Here is a 22,666-nt window from a genome sequence, read left to right as displayed (position 1 = left end):
CTGCAGCGTAGGTACAACAGCTGGTACCTAGTTACCAACGGCAACACCGGGCACTATTAACCAAAACAGTAGTTATCAAGTATAAATCGTGTATAATATGAATACCTACTGTATCATATTATAGCCTTCACGTGAAGAGCCACATCGATATATATATATTTATTATTTATATCTCTCTATCGTAAAGAATACACGTCATACACTGTATTAAAATATTTGCGTCCGAATATATATCCTCTGTATAGTGCAATGTATGACGAAGAGATCGACGTCAAGGATGCCGAGGATGTCGACAGTGAGTCATCAGATAGCAGTATCGACAACGACAGCAGCAGAGATTTGAGGACACCCAGTGCAAAACAGCGAAAGCTTTTGGTATAAGTTAAAAATAATTATATTATGTTAAGTGATCAAACAATAGGAGGAAGAAGATTTGGATAGGTATTTAAAGAGTTCTCCTGGCATTCTTTTTTTTTTTTTTAATGATACAGCCTATGTCCTATTTGGTTATAGCCTATAGGTATAACATATTGAAACAAAAAATAATTATTTTAATTATCTACGTTGTATCATTAAATATTAATAATATTAAAATCAATGAAATATAGTAGTGTTGGCGTGTAACAAATATTAATGTATTATACTATTGATACTATACAATACATTTGTAATATAAAGCTTTCAAATCCTTAATTTGATCCGATCATAACTTTTCAAAAGTTTTATCCTGCAGGTTTTAGTTATTGTTATCAACTCTTGTATTACTAGTTTGAGTTAATGACGTTTATATACTATTTTAACCATGGTTATAATAGGTCAGATCCAGAAGATGTTCTAAATTATTAAACTAAGGATTGTAAAACTAACAATTACTATGTCGGTAGTTTTATTACACATTATTAATTATATTTTAGTATTATTTAATAATACTACAATGCAATTGATTAAGCTCAAAATAAATTATAAAGTATTATATCACCTACAAATATTTACATATTTTCTATTTTGCTAAAAATGTTATGATAAAATTTTGATTTTTCCCGCTTCTTTTTAATTTGGCCATTATTATTATTATTATTATTATTATACAATAATTAAATTTATAATAAAAAATTTATTAATACATATATTATTTAGATAATATATTATATATTTTATTTAAAAAGATGTCCAGCGGTTCAGGTCGGAGGTCCAGGTCTAGACTCCAAGCGGTAGATTACGAAGAAGTGGACGCAGCCGTGAAAGAAGATCCTGACAGTTTTGACGTGCACGAAGCTCAAAGGTAAAATCCAATGCGATTAATTTTTATAGACTTTATTATATCTGTATTAAATGTTAATAATATTCTAATTTGAACGAAATAATCGTGATTTTTTTTTCTAAAATACATTCATTTTTTTTTTTTACATTTTTTAATTACGAAATACTCGCGAACAGACAAATGGTCTAACACGTTTTTCAATATTGCTGTCTGCTGAAGGCTTATAATGTCATATATATGTAATACAGTATACATAGTATATACATTATACATTATTCATATATCTATTTATATAAAGTATAGTATTCATGGACTTACTCGTTAAACGGTTTTACCTTAAAGTCGTATTAAAGTGATTTTTTTTTCATTTATTCATAAATGTCTCAGCTAAAACCCAATTAACGGGGCTCATTCATAATCACATTGCCAGATGTTCAGAATGCATTTAATGAATAATGTATTTAATTTTCTAATGTGGTAAATAATTTGATGATTTCAAAATATTATTGAAATACATGTACATAATACAACATATGCCAATAAACCATATGTATTTAAATGCGAATACAATAATAAATATATGATTTTATAATAGTATATTTACTAAATCCTTTAAAAAAAAAATAATTTGTAATTTGAATATAATATTGTTAATCTTAAATATATTTCAATATAAATAAATGTATACTGTACTAGGGATTACAATAAAGACGTCGATCTTCTACACTTGTCCCAAGATATTAAAGACGTATTTAAATACATATCAATGTAAGTACATCATTAAAAATTATGTAAGATCATTATAACAATATTGTGGTTATATAGCATATTATTTAAGAGCATTCGATTCGATCGTTTTTTCTAAAGTAAACATTTTTATTCCATCGTATTAATTAAACTAGTAATGTAGACATTTTTAAATTTAATTTGGTACTGGTTTAGTTGACGCCCGCCACTTATATTTCTCGTATTTTAAATGCGCTAATCATCTTTTATACAATTTTTCTTTTTTATTGCAGATAAGAAAAGGTGAGAAAAACCGCAACACTAAAAAACACAATAAATACAAAAGTATGAAAAATTATATTTATGAATAATATTGTACAAAATAAAAATAAAAATAGATAAACTTATGCAGGTGACCAAAATTTGGATAGCTTTTATTATTTCCTCAACGAATCACGTCCGTTGAATTCACTTCGCTAAATAAACTGATATGGTGATATATCAAATTTTTGTATTTATCGTGTTGGTATTATTATTATGTTTAATGCCACGGTTTTTCGTACCTTTTTTATCTGCAGTATGAAAGAAAAATTGTATAAAAGATGATTAGAACATTGAAAATACGAGAAATATATGTGGTGGGCCGCGGGCATCAAATAAACAAAATTGAAAAAATAAATAAATAGGTTGGGTAATTGATCTCAAGTTATAGTTTCACACTGAATTAATTATGTTTTTATATTTTTTATCACAATATTTTACTTAACTTTTAGTAAAAAATATTAGATACTCGTTAATTAAAATATGGTGGCAGTGACTATGTTAGTTCACAATCGTGATTATCTCTTTTCTACACAGTCACACGACAATAGTCACTTATTGTTACGAGCGCACATTCGCATGATTTGCACGCACACACTTGAGAAATTGCTTAAATTGAATTTCTTAAAAACAGTCTGTATCGAATCCTCAATACATTATATAATATTGTGATTAACTCTTATATTAATTGATGAGTGTCTAGACACGTTTGTTCCCGACAATAACTTTTTTATTATTACTATTATTTTATAGAAAAATTATTTAAAAAATGATTTCATTATTAAGAAGCCATAATTATTATATTTTGAAATTTTGATTTTTAAACTCAGCGTGTCAAATCAACTAAGACATCTAATTTATAAAGCTGATTTATATAAATATTTTAAAAATTCAAAGAACTACAAAAATATACATTAAGTATATTCAATTAATATATTATTATATATTATTATATAGTATACAAGCTCGATACGACATCATCGCCATACATTTTGTATAGTATAATATGCTCGTAGACGTGTCCCGTTTTAGGTACTATCCTCAGAAGACGAAACTCGAGTTTAAGTTGCAGCCGTTCATACCGGATTACTTACCAGCCGTTGGTGATGCGGACGCGTTTATCAAAGTAATTGCACCCGATCCATCCATACAGATGGGCCTTGGTCTAGAGTACTTAGACGAGCCATGCTTAAACCAAAGTGATCCGTGTCTGCTTAACCTACAGCTCCGGGCGTCAAGTTCATCATCATCCAAGTCGTTGGTGAGTGGGTGGGAGGCTAATTATTAGCACAACAATATACGTAAATAACAAAGTGGCTTACTTAACTGACTGCATAAATTTGAAAAAAAAGTGTTTTTTTTACGTTACACGTTTAAAGTATTTAAGACCACATGTTTTTTACATACACAAAAAAATCTAATGTTTTACTATAAGGAGCGAAGTTAGAGGATCACAACTTATGTGAGGTACCTTTTGCTATTTTCATCTGCACTTGTCTAAAAAAATAAATGTATACTAATAAGACTATTTATTCAATATTTGGTAATTGTATTTACATAAAAGTAATAGCTTGTTCTTCGTATAACATTATAACAATATAAAACCTAAAAATAAATGACTGAATAAAAGTTAATTTTGTTAATTAAAAATGATGTATTAATTGTACTTCGAATTGTATAAAAACATTTTTACAACCATATGATAATTGACTTAGAAAATTAAATAGGTTATATTGTATTATAATTAAATAGATCACTCTATAAATTATATATTAAATGAATAGGTACACAATTAATCACGAATATTATAGTGGTTGTAATGATTCCATGTTTTAAGTTATGTACTGCGATTAATGTTTAATAATGAAATGGTTATTGTTTTATAATAATAATAGTTGCTATAGTACTTGAGGGTTTGTTAAAGGTGGTGAAAAAATTGGAAAGCGCTGAAAAAAATCCAAAAGTCATCGATCAATGGATACGTGACATAAATGAATTGAACCGCGGAAAGACTTCAGCTTTTTTTTATTCCAAGTAAGTAGGTAATGATAAATATACTCTATACGACTATATGTATATAATATAATATACGAAATTCTTAATTTGTATATTATATAATATCACGACATATTGCTTAGTGTATACTGATATTTTGTGCGTCAACAGGAAAATGCCAGACGTAGAAACAATAATGGAACCGTGGATGGGTGACAGCAATCAGAAGAGCATGCCGGATTTCGAAAATGCTGATTTATTGACTCTTATAGATGAAGTCTGTGGTGCGTATATTGATTTTATTTTTAAGGCAAAAAAATATATTGGGGCGCGTAAATAATATTTGTAAGACTCGAATTAAATTCCATTAAAATGTGTAATCGATCAATAGATAAGATTTTTTTAAATATTATATTAAAGTTTTATACATATGTATATATTTTATGATAATGGAGAAGTACGAGTATTAAATATTTTATGTGCATAAATATATAAATCTGAGGACGTATGATATTTAGTATAACGTACTAGACATACAAAAATATATATCACGTTTCTTTTTTATTTCTGTATATAGTGAATAGAAAACAGGTATCGTTTTAAATTATTTTAATAATATTAATTATGTAGTATTATAATATTAATAATAGGTACAAATATCAGCTACATATTGTGTAAGTGTAGTAACTTATAAAACAATATAAATACTTTAGAATAATATATTATAAGGAACTATCGATTTTATTTTATTTCCATAAAGTAAAATAATATACTATTCTGATTGATGGACAGAAAAAAAAATTGTCAGTAAACAAATTATATAACTATTAAATTATATACTATATAATATTGTAATAAAAATGAAGATTTATCACTTTCAAGACGTCACGTGTGTAATCGCTAGCTGTGTATCTAGTATATTATCGATGTTTGTTGACTTAATTTGTAAATAAACTAGTATATATTATAAAAGCAATAGATTCTGGTTCCCGTCAGCAAAATAAGTATATAATCGGTAACCTATTAAGTTCAACATGACTTTTTAATTTGTTTATTTTTTACTTCTTCGACCGGTAATATTGTAATTTCGCAGAACTTCAAACAACCGTACGCGTACACTAAATCGTGCGATTGAAATCTGTTTCAGATTATTTCGGAATCCCAAAAACCGACACAAAAGTTGAATCTCTACACCTGTTGTTTTCCGTGTACTTGGCTATCAAGAACTCTCGGGCTCAAAACACAACTGTTCTAGCTTCGGACAATAACAGTTAATCGCATTACTTCTAAACACAAAAGTGTTATTTACAATTTAAATATACGGTGTTGTCATTCAGTGAATTGTATGTATATATATATATATGTAGTATCATTATTTACTTTATATTTTGTATGTGTAACAAAATATATAAATATATTATAAATATAACAATCGAGCATAGTTTAATAGTTCTGTGTCCTAGAAGTTAATCGTTTATGGGTGAAAGATCGTAAATAAAATAATAATACAGAATTATTATAATACCTAACCATAATTCACCATAAAATAATAATATATACTATAATTACTATCCCTATTATTAAACCATGCCTTCTAGATACATAAATCACGTCCTCTTCATATCGGTAATCTCGAAATATTTGCACTTATTATATAAAATGATGAGATTATATTATTATCATACGTAGACAAAAACGGTTTAGCACTGTCTAAACTAGTAATGGGAATCATAAATAATAATTACTGTAACGACTAACGAGATTATTTTCTTTTAGTATTGAAGCAGTATAATCTTAACCATTTTAATTCCATATTCCGTAATATCTGTAGATAATAATTGTATTATTTTTTAAAAAAATTCACCCGACACCAAATATTGGAATGATAGCCAGTAGTCATCTTATTGCAGATGTCGACAGTTATTACACGCGTATTATCTATTAGTATCGAAGAATAAGTGTTTATACGGTGCATAATGATTGTCATAAACCTATTAAGTGATATTATTATGTCAACGACCAAATAACATAAACTATTACGTAAATAAGAAACAGTTTACCGCACCTGCAGCAGCGGGGTAGGATATGCACAGTGCACAGTGTACCAAAGGGGTGGGAACGTGACTAAATGGTCGCGTGGTTAAGGAAACGGAGGGCGTGCATGGGATTTCGATGGCGGGGGAGTGAGAGAGCGCGTGCGCGCCGACGACATACACCCCTCCCCCTCAATGCATTGTGGCGGATCGGATTACACGGTATCAACCCTTAAAAACACTAATAATGACAATAACAATAAATGCGTGGGACACGCCCTCCGCGGCGGCGCGTCGGTGCCGTCTACCGTGCGTGGCCGCGGTGGCGGCGGCGGTGTCCAGTCCCTTCGGACCCTCACGGACGCGCGCACACTTGCAGACATAATATATTGAGCACTGCCGCCGTTGCCTCGCCATGGCCGAATCCGGAGTGGCCGTCCGCAGGCCGCTTTCGCCCAGAAAGTTTTTCGCCATGTTGTACGAGACGGACGCCGCCGCCGCCGCCGAGCACGCCCGTCGTCCGCTTCACGGCCGCGCCGGCGACGTCCCGTTGCAACAGTGGTACGGATTGCGACGGCCGTCCGTCCCGGTGCAGCTCGCAGCCGCCGCGGACCCGTCACTACAGCAGCACACCGTCGTGGTCGTCCGGCCCACCGCAGCGTACGTTGAACACACTTTCGCCGCCGGCTTGACCGCTTTCCGTGAGTATATAATACGTCCGCTTGATGATAGGGCCGGCTACACGATGTCGGTATACCGTATTACATATTTTATGTAAAATAATATACTGAATCATATTTTTACAGTTGCTTTTATCATATTTTTAGTTATTTACTACTTTTGAATGACAACATACATTTCCACTTCGTATTCTAAAGCAGAAAATTATTCGAAGCATTTCGGTTTATAAAAATCATATTTCGGACATAATTAGTTACAACTGTTATAAGCGTTTAAAGTTAAAGAAATGGTGTAAAGTAGTCATCAAGTTGGTGGTGTACTGAGACCCGAATTTTTGAGAGGGCAGGTGGTTATAGTTCTTAAATAAACAATTTGGATGATCAAAAATATTTATCTCATAAGAAACTAATTGTTTTAAAAACATTTCGGGGGGTTATCCCTTACCTCCCGTCCGGTTAGTACGTCAATGAATCCAGCAGACCCGTTTGGTTCAGGACTAATTGATATACTGTGGTATATTTCTGTTGTACCACTTCATTTCGTTCATTTTAACTTAAGTTACTTATAAATAACCCTCGAAATTTGATTTTTACATGTAAAACAATATTTTATTTTGAAATAAGAGAATTAAAAACGCATGTGAGGTTAGGTTAAGTCATTTATTGTTAAAAGTAGAAAATTAAGCGTTATAATGATAAAAATTGAAAATATATTTATTTTTAGAAAAATGATGGTATAAGTGTGACTAAACAAATGAATTTGGTGTGGAAAATTATTGAAGTCTTTCCATACAAGAGTTATATAAAAAGATATATGGTAATTATTTTATCGTAAGTCCACCACTTAAGTTTCATAAGAAAACACGTCAAGTTTTTAAATTATAAGCACAAAATGTCTCTTTACCTAATGATTAATAAATCATAGAACAATGTAAAATAATTTATACCGTTTTTCTGAAAAGTTTTTTTAAAAAAATAAGTTCACTGCATGTTCACAATAAAATAATTACTTCACATAATCATATATATATGATTTATTACCACATAAGGAATATAGAAATCTTATAGTCATTGTGTCAATATATTATATCTATCATTCTGATTCATTAATCTTGTCGATAATAATATGATAGTATTAAGTAAACGACAGTCCAATGTGATTATATACAATTTATTATGCTAGTAATCTAGTATGTAAAAAATTGTAAACTGTGTAAGTAGTGTCTTATCTGAAACACTTGATCTTGAAGCATAACATTCTAATGAAATTATAAATTATATTTAATATTATTATCATACGGCACAATAATTAGGCAGTGTATGTTAATTTTCGATATCGATTGACGGTGAATTTAAATAGATGTTTACATGTAGTTTAGCATACTTCTTATATTACAATTGTAGGTATATTCTTCTTATTTATAAGACTTTTTTTTTAATATTCGATATTTACTCATAAGTCATTAACATAAAAGTAATTTTGGTTCGATTATGAAATCAATAATTAATTTAAACACCTAAAATATCTCAACGACTAAAATTCGTAGTGTTATTATAGCTAATAATCAGGTATAACTACTTCAAACTATGTGTAAACATCTTTGTCGAAAACACAACAGTTGTCAGACATTGAATGTCCTACATAAAAAAACCATGTGTATTAGTTAACATAAATAATGTTGATTGAAAAATTATATAGCTATTTCATAGATTACATAATAATATGAGCTAGGTTACAACTAATTGTTTTGAACATAATGGAAAAAGGGGGAAAGTATATAGGTATCACTAATCTACTGCACAGTAGTTGTTAACTAAATTTCGTTATCGAGAAAGCTACTGTAATATTTTGTATTTCTTAAATTTGAATGTAATGATAAATTATTGCATTTCAAAAATGATTCTGAGCGATGACAATCTGTCAGCCTATATAATTACTATAAGTATATTTCATGATATGTTTAAATTTTCAACATAGTGATTTATTTATTATCAATAATATAGGAGAATGAATTTGAAATGTTTTCAAAAACATTGCATTTATTTTATAATTATTATAAAATTAGGTGTAAGGTATATATATAATATCATAGATATATTATTATTATTAACATTTGAGTCAATACCGATTTGTATGAATAGGTTCGTGGTTTAAATGGGCTATAGCATAAAATTAATCTAAATGTTTATGTGTTTATGAAAATATTGTATATAAAAGAATTTATATTATAAATATATTAAAGAAGTCAGGTTGAAAAAAAATATGGAGAAGATTTAGAAAAATTATTATTTGTTTTTATTGATATTTAATACGATAAATCCAATGTCCTATAAGACATTATATTAATGGTAATAATATAATTCAAAATATTATGCTACTTTTATGTATCATAAATTAAATTTCGAAGGTCCACGCCTAAATGACAGTTTAAGGATTTTTTTTAGTTACACAACAAAATATTTAATTTTACATCCGTGTACTTATAATGTACTTATACTTTTATTTTTAGCACTTTAATATTATAATTTAAAAGTCTATGAATAATGTTCTTGGAAAAAATTTGTTTTGCCCTATACGCACTAATCATTACTATAATTATTACCATTAAAATATATAATACGTTATGTGAAATATTGAAGAATTATATGATAAACGATAAATTATTGTAACATATTATTATATTTAATAACTACATTATAACAGTTTAGACTGTAATCAAGTTATTGATAATATTTAAAATTCAAATACTACACTGGAAACTAATACTATTCTAATTTTAAAATTAAAAATATATTTGCATGAACACCGTGGCATCATCTACATAATAGATGTGTTTGACAATGTTTTATTACACATTTTTTTTAATAATAAATATATATTTATGGTAATTTGAAGAAAAAAACGGTGTGCATATTAATAATATTATGTACACCTATTGATAATATCGATGCATTAATAGCGTCTTCTGTGTATCAAAAAAAAATAAATACATTTATAGGCAAATAAGATAAATGTGAATAAAGCTGATTTTAATACATAGCGTATAATTAATAATCATAACGGTGCAGTGCTTTTAGAACATATTATTTTGTCATATGAACATATATAATATTATGAGTATCTATTTAATTTTGATATAGGTAGGTACTCGATATTTACACGTTCGTTTATTTCATTATTTGATGTATAATACAAGGTATAGACACAATAATTTTGTTATACAATGTCGCAACATGATAATATTATTATAGTTTATTGTCATACGAATTAAATAATATAATGTGATATGTAACTTAACTGACATATTTTTATCATAACTTGTTGTGTAACACCTATAGTGTATACATGTATAAAAATCTGTTAACGAATAATTCCATTTTTACCCTTCTAAAATATTGTCTCATTGAATGCATATAACTGCAACAGTTTAATATTATGAATGTCAACTGTACATAAAAACGATGTAATAAAAATATGATGGGTATTGCAGTGTTTTCATACATCAGAAGACATTTGCCGTTGTCCACATGACGATATTACGTACATTCATAATTTACCATAATAATATGCATTGTAAATTAAATTAGTATATATCTGTGATACTTTTCTAATGTGAAGTATTCGTGCCGATAAGTTTTTTTGGTATATTATTCTTTACTATTACACATTCTACAAGCCCGAATGTCGGTAATGTTTATTTCATCTCTGAAATGCTGTATATTGAGTCAGGTTATCCTTCACTTTTAATATTATTATAAAGCGAAGAGCTCATTAAATGATGTAGGTGTCTGTAGGCAGAACTCGTTTTGCCCCTTTAAATGCATTTTGTATTACACAAGTGTAATAATTATTATTCTTCATTAAATATAATATTATTACGTTTATTTGATCCAGTATATAACATAACATTACAGAAGTCAATCATCTTTAGCTTATTTGAAAAAAAAACAAAGGGTTATATTAAAAATTAAGACGTACAGTTTAATGATGATTTATAATCAACATATTATGTTACATGCCGTAATTTTCTAAATTAATTATCATGGTATTATTTTGGTGGGTAAGCATAATTTACCAATTACAAAAATATGGAATATTTCTTACTGGATCAGTCAATACGCATATTAGGCGCAAATTATAAATATAAAAATATATTCTACATACATTTAATAATATTATTATTTCTTATGAATTGTTTGATTATAAAAAGTTAAGTACCTATTAATTATAATTGAATTATATAAATCATGATATTAAAATATAAAGGATTATATAGATATATTATATAATTATATTATTATAATATTGATAGATAGCGTATGTAAAAATTAATAGTTTATTTATGATTATTTAATTAATTAAGTATTGTAGCAAGTTAATGCAGCACACACGTTGATTAAATATTTTTATTGAATATACTTATATTAAGTAAGTTATATTTAACTGTTAATTTAAGTTAATACAACTGATATTAAATTGCAGCTAATTAGTATTACACGTTATACTATTTTAAGTCTGTCTAAATTGTCGATATTTTAGTTACAACTAATACGAATTATTATTATTTTAGCGTGCTATAATAATTTAACATCACTTAATAATACATAAACAAAATTCATGAAAATATTTAAAATAATATTATTTGATGCGTGCAAATTATCATAGTTATATAAATTATTAATTATTTTTTTTTATATAAATGTTACTCCTGTAGAACTGTAGAAGTAAATAACTTCAAGTACTTTACATATTTTTTTTATATTTTATCATTATTAAATTTATAGGGTTATATTATATTTCATTGATGTTAATATGTTTAAATTTTGAGAAATCTTATTTATCTTAATTATAACAAAGATTAATGAAATACTAACAGCGTCAGGTGCATAGCAAAAATTTTTTAAAGAAAATAAGTTTTTTAAAACAAAATATATGAAAAATATAATCTATCCTAACCTAACTTAAAGAATATTTAGCATATAATATATTTTTGAATTATAAATTTATATATCCAAGAGAAGGAGGGATATTTTAATACACAAAATATCCCCTACTTTGGACTAAGTGTCTGAACTGTATTGCATACTAAATTATCAGTAACGTTGCATGTTACACAATAATGTGAAATGTTAATGAATTATAATACAACTCACGACAGTATTAAAATAAGTTGTATTGTTGCAAAATTTGTTGAAACCTTATTTTATAATTTATATAATAATATATATAATTTAGGAAGGTGTATATTTTTAATATATCTTTTATATAAATGATAAAATAGTATAAACATTTCCTAAAATTATTAAATTGCAGAATACCAGATGATTATCAATTTTGTGTTGTGGTCATTCATGCAAAACTAAGTATTACTTACCTTAGTATACTCTAAATGATGCACATAATATAGCTATCAACAATATTTAAAAAAACATAATATTTATTAAATAAACTTATGTATATTTTAGGTTTTAAGTTTAAACGTAGGTACTTATGGTAATTGTATACATATATTCCGATAAATTTGTGACGTATTTAAAGATTTTGTAGCCTAAAACTACATAATACTCAGTGTAGAAAGGAAATCTTTCTAATATTGACCCCTATTAGACATACACAGGTATACCATATGCCATCTAAAGTTTCTTAAATCACATCTTATAACATATGGAATACGATACTCGGAAGTCGTATAGTTGCCTTGGCTGACTATGACTGGTATAGTCATTATTATATTACAAGTTAATATACGCCGTTTACTGTGTAATAATGTCAGAATACAACAATTAACCCTCATACTTAGCCGCCGAAAATATTTCGTAGGTTTCCTAATCAACTGCCTATACTGCCTACTTGTAATAATAATAATAATAATAATAATAATAAATACATTAACACGGTGAACCTATTCCATTCGATTATAACACAATTTATAGGTATACAACGGGTATATTTTAATATATTGTATGTAATAATAATAAAAATAAATAGTACCTAATAAACTAATGTCAATAACACGGAATGTGGAACGTCAAATTGCTGTTTAGACTATGAAAATGGCTAAAGTCGATTGACAGAAATAATATACGCACATAGTTTTCTCGGCTAATGCAATATGTTTTAGAAATTTAGAATCACTATAATTATGTTTTTAACGATGTGTCATGACGTGTAATTGGATTTTAGTTGAAAGGAGACGACGGAAAGAAGGCCGGGCACCTCGACGGCAGAGGACTACGTTCAGTCCAGAACAGACACTAAGTTTGGAAATGGAATACAGGAACAACGAGTATGTGTCCCGGAACAGGAGATCGGAATTGGCCACTGCATTAGATTTATCTGAAACGCAGGTAAAGATTTGGTTTCAAAATCGTAGGGCCAAAGACAAGAGACTGGAAAAGACACATTATGACCAGCAAATCAGGTGAGATTATATATTTATATTATTATTTGTTTATATATTAGGTGTTATCACGCACATAGCAATAAAATATTAATTTAAAACGTCTCTTCAATTTTTAATCGTTATATACTTGATACAGAATATTAGAAAATAAATGCATTTAAAAATATAAATTAAATCAACACATAAAGTAATATAGTCAATAAGGTTTATTAAAAATTATGAGAATATAACCACGGTTCAAAATGTAGGACTACATGTAGATTATGCAAGCATATATGTGTATGAACTTAACTCTTAATGTTTTAAATATTAATACAACTACATAAACGCATTTGAGAAATGATTCTAAATTTTTTGCCTAAAAATAGTTAAAATTTTGTTAAAAATTACATATTTTTTTTTATTTAAAATTCAATATGTTCACATTCCATCCTACATTAGAGATGTTGGAAAAAACTTTTCATTTGAACTTTTATCTATTTCAAATCGAAATTGAAGTAGGGATAATTAGATACTAGATAATTTAAATCTGAAGACGTGAGTCTCACCTAAAATTATTTATGCATATTCTAACTATTTAATTTTTTAGGGTATTATAGATAGTTTAAAAACACTTTTTTCAATTTAAAACATTTTTTCACTTCATTAATAAAATTTAAAAATCAACTTTTTATTTTGTATAGTGACATAGTTTTATCATAAACTAAAATGCAACAAAGATAACTAAGCAATAGATCACCAACGTAATATGACCTTGAATTCTATTAAGATATTATGTTAACTGATAAAAAAGCATTAATTCCTACACTTGCGTTATATATTTATACCTAACTTACTACCTATAATAAATTATACAATATGATACACAGTTATATTCGTTTTTGATAGACGAGAGGGAATGGTCCTAATCTGGTAGGTCCATGTGATCAATCAAATTATGGTATAAGATTTTTTTACCACATGTCTGAACCCTTTCTCCCACCATTGTACACGGAATAGAATAAAAAACAGAAATTTATTAGCTTTAACTTAAAAGTTATAATTTACAAGAATGATGATTAATATTGCAATTAGGTATTGAGATTTATACTCAATAGTAATATCTAGTAGTCATTGTTAACTAAGTTGGTATGTAAAATATAATTTAAAATTAACTTGAAAATAATAATGATTGATTCCTAAAATAGTTTATGTTATAGGTATATTTTTGATAAATACATTATAAGACAGTTCGTCGCATAACTATTTAAATTAGCGGGAATATAAAATGTAATATTTGATCTGATGATAATATACGCTCCGGAGCTAAAAGAAACAAATTACTAAGGAATTTATAGTACCACCGATATTATTTTGAAAACATTACATTATAGGAAGTATATATAAAATTATATTTAAGGAAGTGGAGAGCACGAAATCTGAAATTGCAGCATAAGAAATTTATGAGGTACACGATGATATTGCAAGGATAACATACAAAATCTAAATATTTATACTGAACAGCTTCCAATGATATTTTATGATCGGGAAAGTATGGAGATGGTAAATTATTTGATAAAAAAAAAAAAATATTAAGAGTAGATCTAATGAAAGATATATAGATAAGACGAAAAGCATTGGAGTTATTACTTATTACAATTTGATAAATCCAAGATGTTTTAATGATTTGTTTTTATATTATTTAATAAATGTTTAATAAAAAAGGTTTGGAGTTTATTATTAAGGAAATGCCAAGGTCTTTAAAGCTGATATATTTTTCATATTATATTAAATATTCGATGTATTGATAAGAAATGTATAAAATTATAAATATTGAATTATGCAAAAGCTTATAGCAATAAAACAATACATACAAATTAATAAATTACATTAAAATATTATATACCTATTGACTATTAGTTATTACCAACTAAAGTTATGTATTATTATATAATACAAATCATAAATAATATTGTTGGTTTAATTTTTAAAATTGTTAACAACTTCTTTATATTTACTAAACTAACAATACGAGGTAAAAAAAAATAAAATATTAAACTTAAACCCGCACAATAAATAAACATTATTCTTAAAACAATACTGGTTTGATCGTATTGGTAAGTAATATCCACTGACTTATTAGTCGTTATTTGTTTGAAAAAACATTGGATAATGATTGTAGATAGATGAATACGTTATCACATTACCTATAAGTAGAACAATATTAACGTTATAGATAAAAAATATCTATAGAATAATTAGAATCTATAAATGCCAATAATATTATAAAAACAATATTTATTGATTTAATATTTTAAATTTCATAATTTACATTGAAAGTTCATACAATGCATAAATATGCATTTATAATTAATAAAATTATCTGAAGGCACTAAAAAATGCTTTAAAAATAGAAAAACGGCAATTATTATTCTTTGGTCACTTATGCCAATATACTAATGAATAATATTATATGCTTGATAAATATATCGTTGTCCGGACACTACACTAATCAATTGTCCATTTGATTATTATTGGTATATTTAATTAGTAAACAAAGCGTGGTAAACTAACTTAAATGTTTACGATTTAACCAAATTATATTATGTTTAATTATATGTTGTGTTTTTTACTTCACGTATAACTAGCTAAAAGAATATTAGATTTAATAGTCCTGGGATTTAGTTAAATTATAATAGTTGCATTATTAAATACAAACGTTTTTCGTAATAATGAGACGATAAATAGAAAGTAATAAGTAATTGAAAACAACGTTAAGATTTGCATGGTGCCAGTTTAAATAAATAAATAACAGCTATATATAAATATAATGATTTTTGAGATACCTAATATACGTATCGTAACCGTTTTGATTTATTATATTATAGTCGTAATGTTGTATATCGTGACTAATTTCCATTACGATCATATTCAATTCCAAACTACAGTGCTGTGGATAGAATTTTTGTGTTTTGTTTTTTTTGGGAGAAGGACACTAAATGTTTTTTTTTTTATATATTTTTTGTAATGCTAAAATACATACTTATCACCTATTACTTTATTACCCCTTTGTTCATTAACTATTTATTAAACATCATTTTTTTTTTCTTGTTACTGTACAATTATTATGTTAATATTGTAAATAACTAAAAAAATACATTTAACATAACAACGTATTAACATTATTGTAAACCATTAATTAATGTATAACTTAATTTATATAAGTATATTACTTTGTGTTGTAAACATGACATTTCATTTTTAATTCGAATATTATTAATAAAAAGAATACAAGACCATAACTTTGAACTTTTATAAGTATATAAATAAAAGGGATTACTAAAAATAAAATAAATTATTATGAAGCAACTAAAAAAATTTAAATGATCAAAAACATAACAAAGGTCACGGTTTGTACAGAAATTTACTATAAACAATTATAGTAACAATTATAACTTTGCGATGTCGTTCGTTCGCAGTATTCAATATTCATACAATGTACATTGTACATACTAAATGTACAGTGAATAAAAAAAAAAACAGTAGGAAGTCTCCAAGTTACAATATTCTAAATTATAACATTATGTTTTAGGGATTACGGTTATATCCATTATTTATATGCACTTTGATTAACTAGGTTCAGTGTGTGTGGGCACCACGTATTTATAAAAAAAAAATAATATACCTAATTTGATATGAAATTGAATCATTTATTTTAACATCATACTTAATCAATACTTAATCATTATACTTCTAGCTATTTATGAGTACAAATCACGAATAACTTATCAAAAATTCACTTTGAATTTTATAATTTATAAATATATTAATAATATAACTTTAACTTATAATGATTCCAAAAAAAAACATTCATGGTGAGGTCACCCCTCAGTGCCCTTCTAGTTGCGGTACTAGTGCACTACTACACCATAACTTTAGACCTAAAATATGTTATTAATTATTATTCATTGTTTAAACCATTAAACATAATCATGTATTATATATTCAGATAGACTTCAGCTGTCTAAAATATATTAAAGATTTAATATAATATGCACTCACTGAAATGATACGAAGATTGGATTAACATCGATATAATATATTATATTATTATGATTGTGTATATGTGGACAATAATAATAATAGATACCAGAGATATCTACTGTATCAGTATTTCGGTAGAATAAACATGCGAAATACTGCGAATAATGTTGAATCCTGCACAAAATACATTTTGTATTCAAGCTGATTTGTTAAATTTTCTTACGACAACAATACATCCTTATTTCATCGGTTCGTCTGTAACAATATATAAGGTATTGTCAATTGATAAAATATGACGGTCACTACCGTAAATAATATAACGTCGTAAACCATACGATAAAATTTAATACTTTGTACGAACAAAAAAAAGAAATATCGAATCCAATATTTTAATACAATATTTTAGTAGATTAAAACTGCAAACATATAATTTAATGAGTTAAAATCAGATATTTTTTTAAGGTTGTTGTATTCAAAAACCGAACACTTTTTAACGAATTAAAATTATTTCTTAAAAATAATATATATGTATATATATACATTAAAATTAAAATAATATATAAAGAAATTACTATCAACATAATTATTAAGAATTCAATATGTTTTTTTTTTCGTAAACAAAGTAATTATTTTCATTTCGGGTGGTAAGAATATCACAATTTAATACAAAATCTAGTAATATTCTTTAGGTTAAGCTTTTTGATGATCATAATATATTTGGTGTGTAGAATGCAGATTAAAAATAGTGAGTGATTTTAATACAAACTAAGTAGGTAGACAGTATTTATATATCGATACACAATAATCCGATAAATTGTTCGATTTTTACTAATCGATAATTTTAGAGTCAATACCTTAATAAGTATGTGGTTTCTAAATACAACAAAAAAAGACGATTATTGTGTTTCGTTCCAAAAATGTCATTATCGTGGCAACATAATATATCATTATTAATTATCATATAATATTGGCATGACATGAGTCAATCTATTTGTTAATAGATAAAGTATTACTGTATGTGTTATAGTTATATACTATTATATCCAAAATCGTTCGCGTTCATCTATGATCTACTATAGATGGTTTATCAAATAATATCCTGAGCGCGTCAATCACATAAAATAATTTATTTATGCGTAAGACAGTAGAGCGTCCGTGAGTTAAGTATTTTAATCTATATGTGCATAGTAATATCTTTAGTTGGCGTTTCTTATAACTCTTTTATTCAATGTTACATTAGTTTTAAGCTTAAAGCTGATTGCATTTTCGAAAAAATTGCTCCAATTATTATTTGACTGTATTAATATTATAATAAATACAAATTACTATAAATACTTAAGACTATACTACTGCCAAACGTTAAGCTCTTTTAAGTTAGTGTTTACATATTTATAATAGATATACATAGCAGTATAGCAGTAGGTTTAACCGTCTTTTATACCATTTTTTTAGGAAAACACGGTATAACGATTAACTTAAAATTATTACATTTTTGGACGTAACGGTCGCACGTAGAGCTATGACAAATTTATTTATGATAAATATAATACATTTTCGTATATTTTATGACAGAAAAAACTATAAAGATAATTCATAGAATGATAACAGTGGACTTATTTAATTCATAAAAAAGTATAGTTGGTATAAACACACATGATATTATAATTTAATATTCAAACTAGGAACTTTCGTAAAAATTTCATTAAAAACATCATAGCAAAGTGATTTAGAAATGAATCTCATAACAACAAGAGCTTAAACTATTATTTTAACATATATTTTGTAATTTTTTAACTGTAAATTATATATTTATACATAGGTGTGCAGGGTGTTTCTTTGCACGCCCTGTAATATTTCATGGACCGAAACACTTAATTCGTTGATCAAATTCCTCATATACATTAATTAATAATTCTAATAAATATATCTAAATTACCAAAGTCAAATTTATTGTATTGTGCATATTTTGACAGTTGTTAGCTTTTTAGGGTATTAAGACCTATATGTAAATGTTTTTTTTATTATTATAATATCCATTACACATGTTGAATAAACTGGCCGTAATATAAAAAGAGTTAATAGACGATACTATTAGAGTATTAGACAGCCCGCATTTATTGCGTGATATCATGATGGCTTGGTGAATTTGTACTCACTGCCGTTGTGCCAGTTACCTTACTCATGATATATAAAATGTGTGTAAGCTTAAGTATATGTACAATATAACAGTTAAAGAATACTATTATGACTCGTTTTGAAATTAAAATATCGAAAAAAAAAAACGTCAATAGCGATAACGTTTCATTTTTAACGTGAACACTTAATCATATAAGATAAATATTTACACTAAATAATATTAAAAATATATGTAAGTGAAATGTGAAACGTACATTTAATATTTCTTATGATGAGTGTGGGACACCGGGACAGATACAACTGATTCTCGTGCAATGCACCTCAATATACATATTATTAAGTAAACGGCTAGGTAGGTACATAATGTGTAGATATAGTTTACGTACGAGTACACCTGCGACCTATCAGCTCTTATTTTAAATTTTATACATTTTATACGAACAAAAATTCTCGTACGATACACACAATAGATACATAATACACAGACACGTCATTTATATTAGCAGCATTTTTGCCCTTTTATTCGCATTTAGTCGTATATTTTATTTCGAAGAGAAAAACTACCGTACCTACTGACGACGGGAACGACTATACCATATTATATTAATAATATACAACTCAATAACATAATGATTGCGTTGTGTATAATATATTGTTATATAAATGCGCCGGGCGCAAAGCCGATTCGTTTCCGCGTATTTTACCTCGCGCCCGCACAAAAGCACTGTGCGAAAATTAGTCAGATGTCGTAATAATATTTTATTCGCATTATTTTTATTGTTATTTTCACGTTTTTCGCGTACGCCCGCGCGGATTTCACGGTTATTTGCATCGGTGCTCGTCCTTTATTGAAACGGCGCGCGCGCGTATACATCGCACCAACGTCCTCCTCTCCCCGATAGATACCTACCCAGCACCTTATATTATATCCGTCGTTACGAATCCTAATCAAATCATACAGCTCGATTGGTCTTGTGCACGTCTCCGACAGCTGTTTAAAATGTTAATTATTATTTTATTATGAAGTTATATTGATGTCGGTGATTGTTAGTCGTGCGGTGGCTTACTTTTATACGTCGTATTATAATATACGACAAACAATACCCAGAATACACGCACGTGTATCTTATTAATATGATAAATTCAGTTTCAAGTGAACGCATTTTCCTCACGGGGAAAATGTTACGGAGTCTGCTCTGAGTTACATAATTGAAAAATAATTAACTGACGATCTTTATTCAAATAAACAAACACATTAGTATGGGTTTTTATGCCTATTCTATTTAGACTAGGTAAATCGGTAAATATTTTTTTAAATAATTTCTAGTCAAAACAATATTAAGAACAAAATACATTATAAATTTAATATTCTGAACTTCTGAAGCAAAATGTTATTCGCAGTATTCAAATACATACAATTTGAATTTTGGACAAGTAGTTTATAATTTACAAGTATTTAAAGTTTTGATGAGCGGGATGGAGTAGCTGGTATACGGAGATACTCCATAAAATGTTGGTTTACTACTTCGCTCACCAAAACTTTAAACACTTTTAAATTTATATTTCAATTTTTATATATTCAAATACTCTGAAAAATATTTTGCTTTAGAATATGAAAATTAAAAATGTATATTCAAAAAATTAAAAAAACTTAAAAAATTATGATAAAAACTATTATCAAAAAATGTTTTATTAATTTATGTAAAAAAGTGAATAAATTTTAAACTAATGAGTGTTGTTTGATAAAAAGAATCACTTTGTAGAGACGAGGTTAGGTATACATGATATAAGAATTAAATAATACATTTCTAATTAAACATAAGTATAATAGTATAACACTTAAAAATGCTTAATTTGATAATCAAAAATTTAATTGTATACTTACTAATATAATAGTAAGTTATATATGAAATGGTTTTCTACAGGATAGTTTAATACCTAGCAAATTTTAGTGCAGGTAAAATGTGTGACGAAAATATTCTATGTTTCTATGAACGATTTAAAATCTAGTTGAAAACATGAGATTAGGATTTAGGAACGTCAATAGTTAAATACATACAGAGATTAATTCATAAAAGGAATCGAAAAATGGCTGTAAACAACTAACTTATTAAGGGATATAAAATTTAAGAAGTTTAAAAACATTTGTATACGATTCATGAATTAGATTTAAATCAAAATATGTGATATAGCATTTACCTATTAACTAATAAATAGTGTATTGTACATTAAAATTAATTCTACCACCCGGTGAAACTGAGCCCCTTTTCGAGCACACACACAGTCATTTATAACGCACAATATATTATAATAATTTATATTATGTGTAAAATATAGCTGTTATCTTATTATAATCGTTTTTGTTTTCCAGGCAGATGTTCCAGCAAAATGGTTTCATTTTACCGAAGATTTAACGGCGGGTTACGCGTGGTCAAACATAGACGATATAATACGATAAACCTATACCTCGGAATAATTATCACTACATCGCTGTTAAACCATGCTCTACATAATATATGATACTATATATTAGCCAACGGCAATGGCGCTAAAACTCATAGGATGAAAAGTGTGGAATTCGCAAATAAGACAGACGTGTTACGTATATTATTATAATTATATATATTATGCTGTCATCTATCTATTTTATCATTTGAAAAGCAACGAATTTCTCAAATGTCTAATATTATTATTATTATTATTATTATTATTATTATTATTGTTTACGAGAGATCTCTCTTCGCGTCGTTTGTGACTATTTTATTTATTATATTATAATAATGATGTGTAGGTACTAATAGCGAAATTATTACGTACGTTTAGGGTTTTACTATTCGAAACTATAATATTATATTTTGTAAACATACAGGACGTTGTAAACGGACGATTTAAATGCTTGTCGTTTTGGCCACGATAACTGTATGGACTGTATAATATATATATGTATAAAATAATATTTATAGGATGTTGTTCTCGCGTATAAACTATGCAGTTATATTATATTACTAGTTATATATACTTTATGTAAATTATATTATACATATTATGTACCCACAATTGTGTCATATGATGAGGTAATAGTGATAA

At 27.0% G+C, this 22,666-nt stretch overlaps 2 protein-coding genes across 2 annotated transcripts; both read left to right on the top strand.

Moving 5' to 3' along the window:
- The first annotated feature begins 131 nt into the window (after window positions 1–131).
- LOC113553644 (intraflagellar transport protein 46 homolog) lies at window positions 132–5,632 on the top strand. The gene is made up of 7 exons (XM_026957087.1): window positions 132–375; window positions 1,167–1,282; window positions 1,958–2,029; window positions 3,341–3,569; window positions 4,233–4,342; window positions 4,475–4,587; window positions 5,451–5,632. Exons 1-7 carry the CDS (start codon window positions 250–252, stop codon window positions 5,576–5,578), a joined length of 894 nt encoding a protein of 297 aa, XP_026812888.1. The 5' UTR covers window positions 132–249; the 3' UTR covers window positions 5,579–5,632.
- A 1,119-nt stretch (window positions 5,633–6,751) lies between these two features.
- LOC113553645 (homeobox protein rough-like) lies at window positions 6,752–22,122 on the top strand. The gene is made up of 3 exons (XM_026957088.1): window positions 6,752–7,037; window positions 13,201–13,438; window positions 21,951–22,122. The coding sequence occupies exons 1-3, from the start codon at window positions 6,752–6,754 to the stop codon at window positions 21,991–21,993; spliced, it is 567 nt and encodes a 188-aa protein (XP_026812889.1). The 3' UTR covers window positions 21,994–22,122.
- Window positions 22,123–22,666: the final 544 nt, after the last annotated feature.

This window comes from Rhopalosiphum maidis, chromosome 2 (genome assembly GCF_003676215.2).
Source record: "Rhopalosiphum maidis isolate BTI-1 chromosome 2, ASM367621v3, whole genome shotgun sequence".
Lineage (NCBI taxonomy): Eukaryota > Metazoa > Arthropoda > Insecta > Hemiptera > Aphididae > Rhopalosiphum > Rhopalosiphum maidis.
Note: the sequence above shows the minus strand (reverse complement) of the source record. Positions and strands in the feature narration are given on the sequence as shown.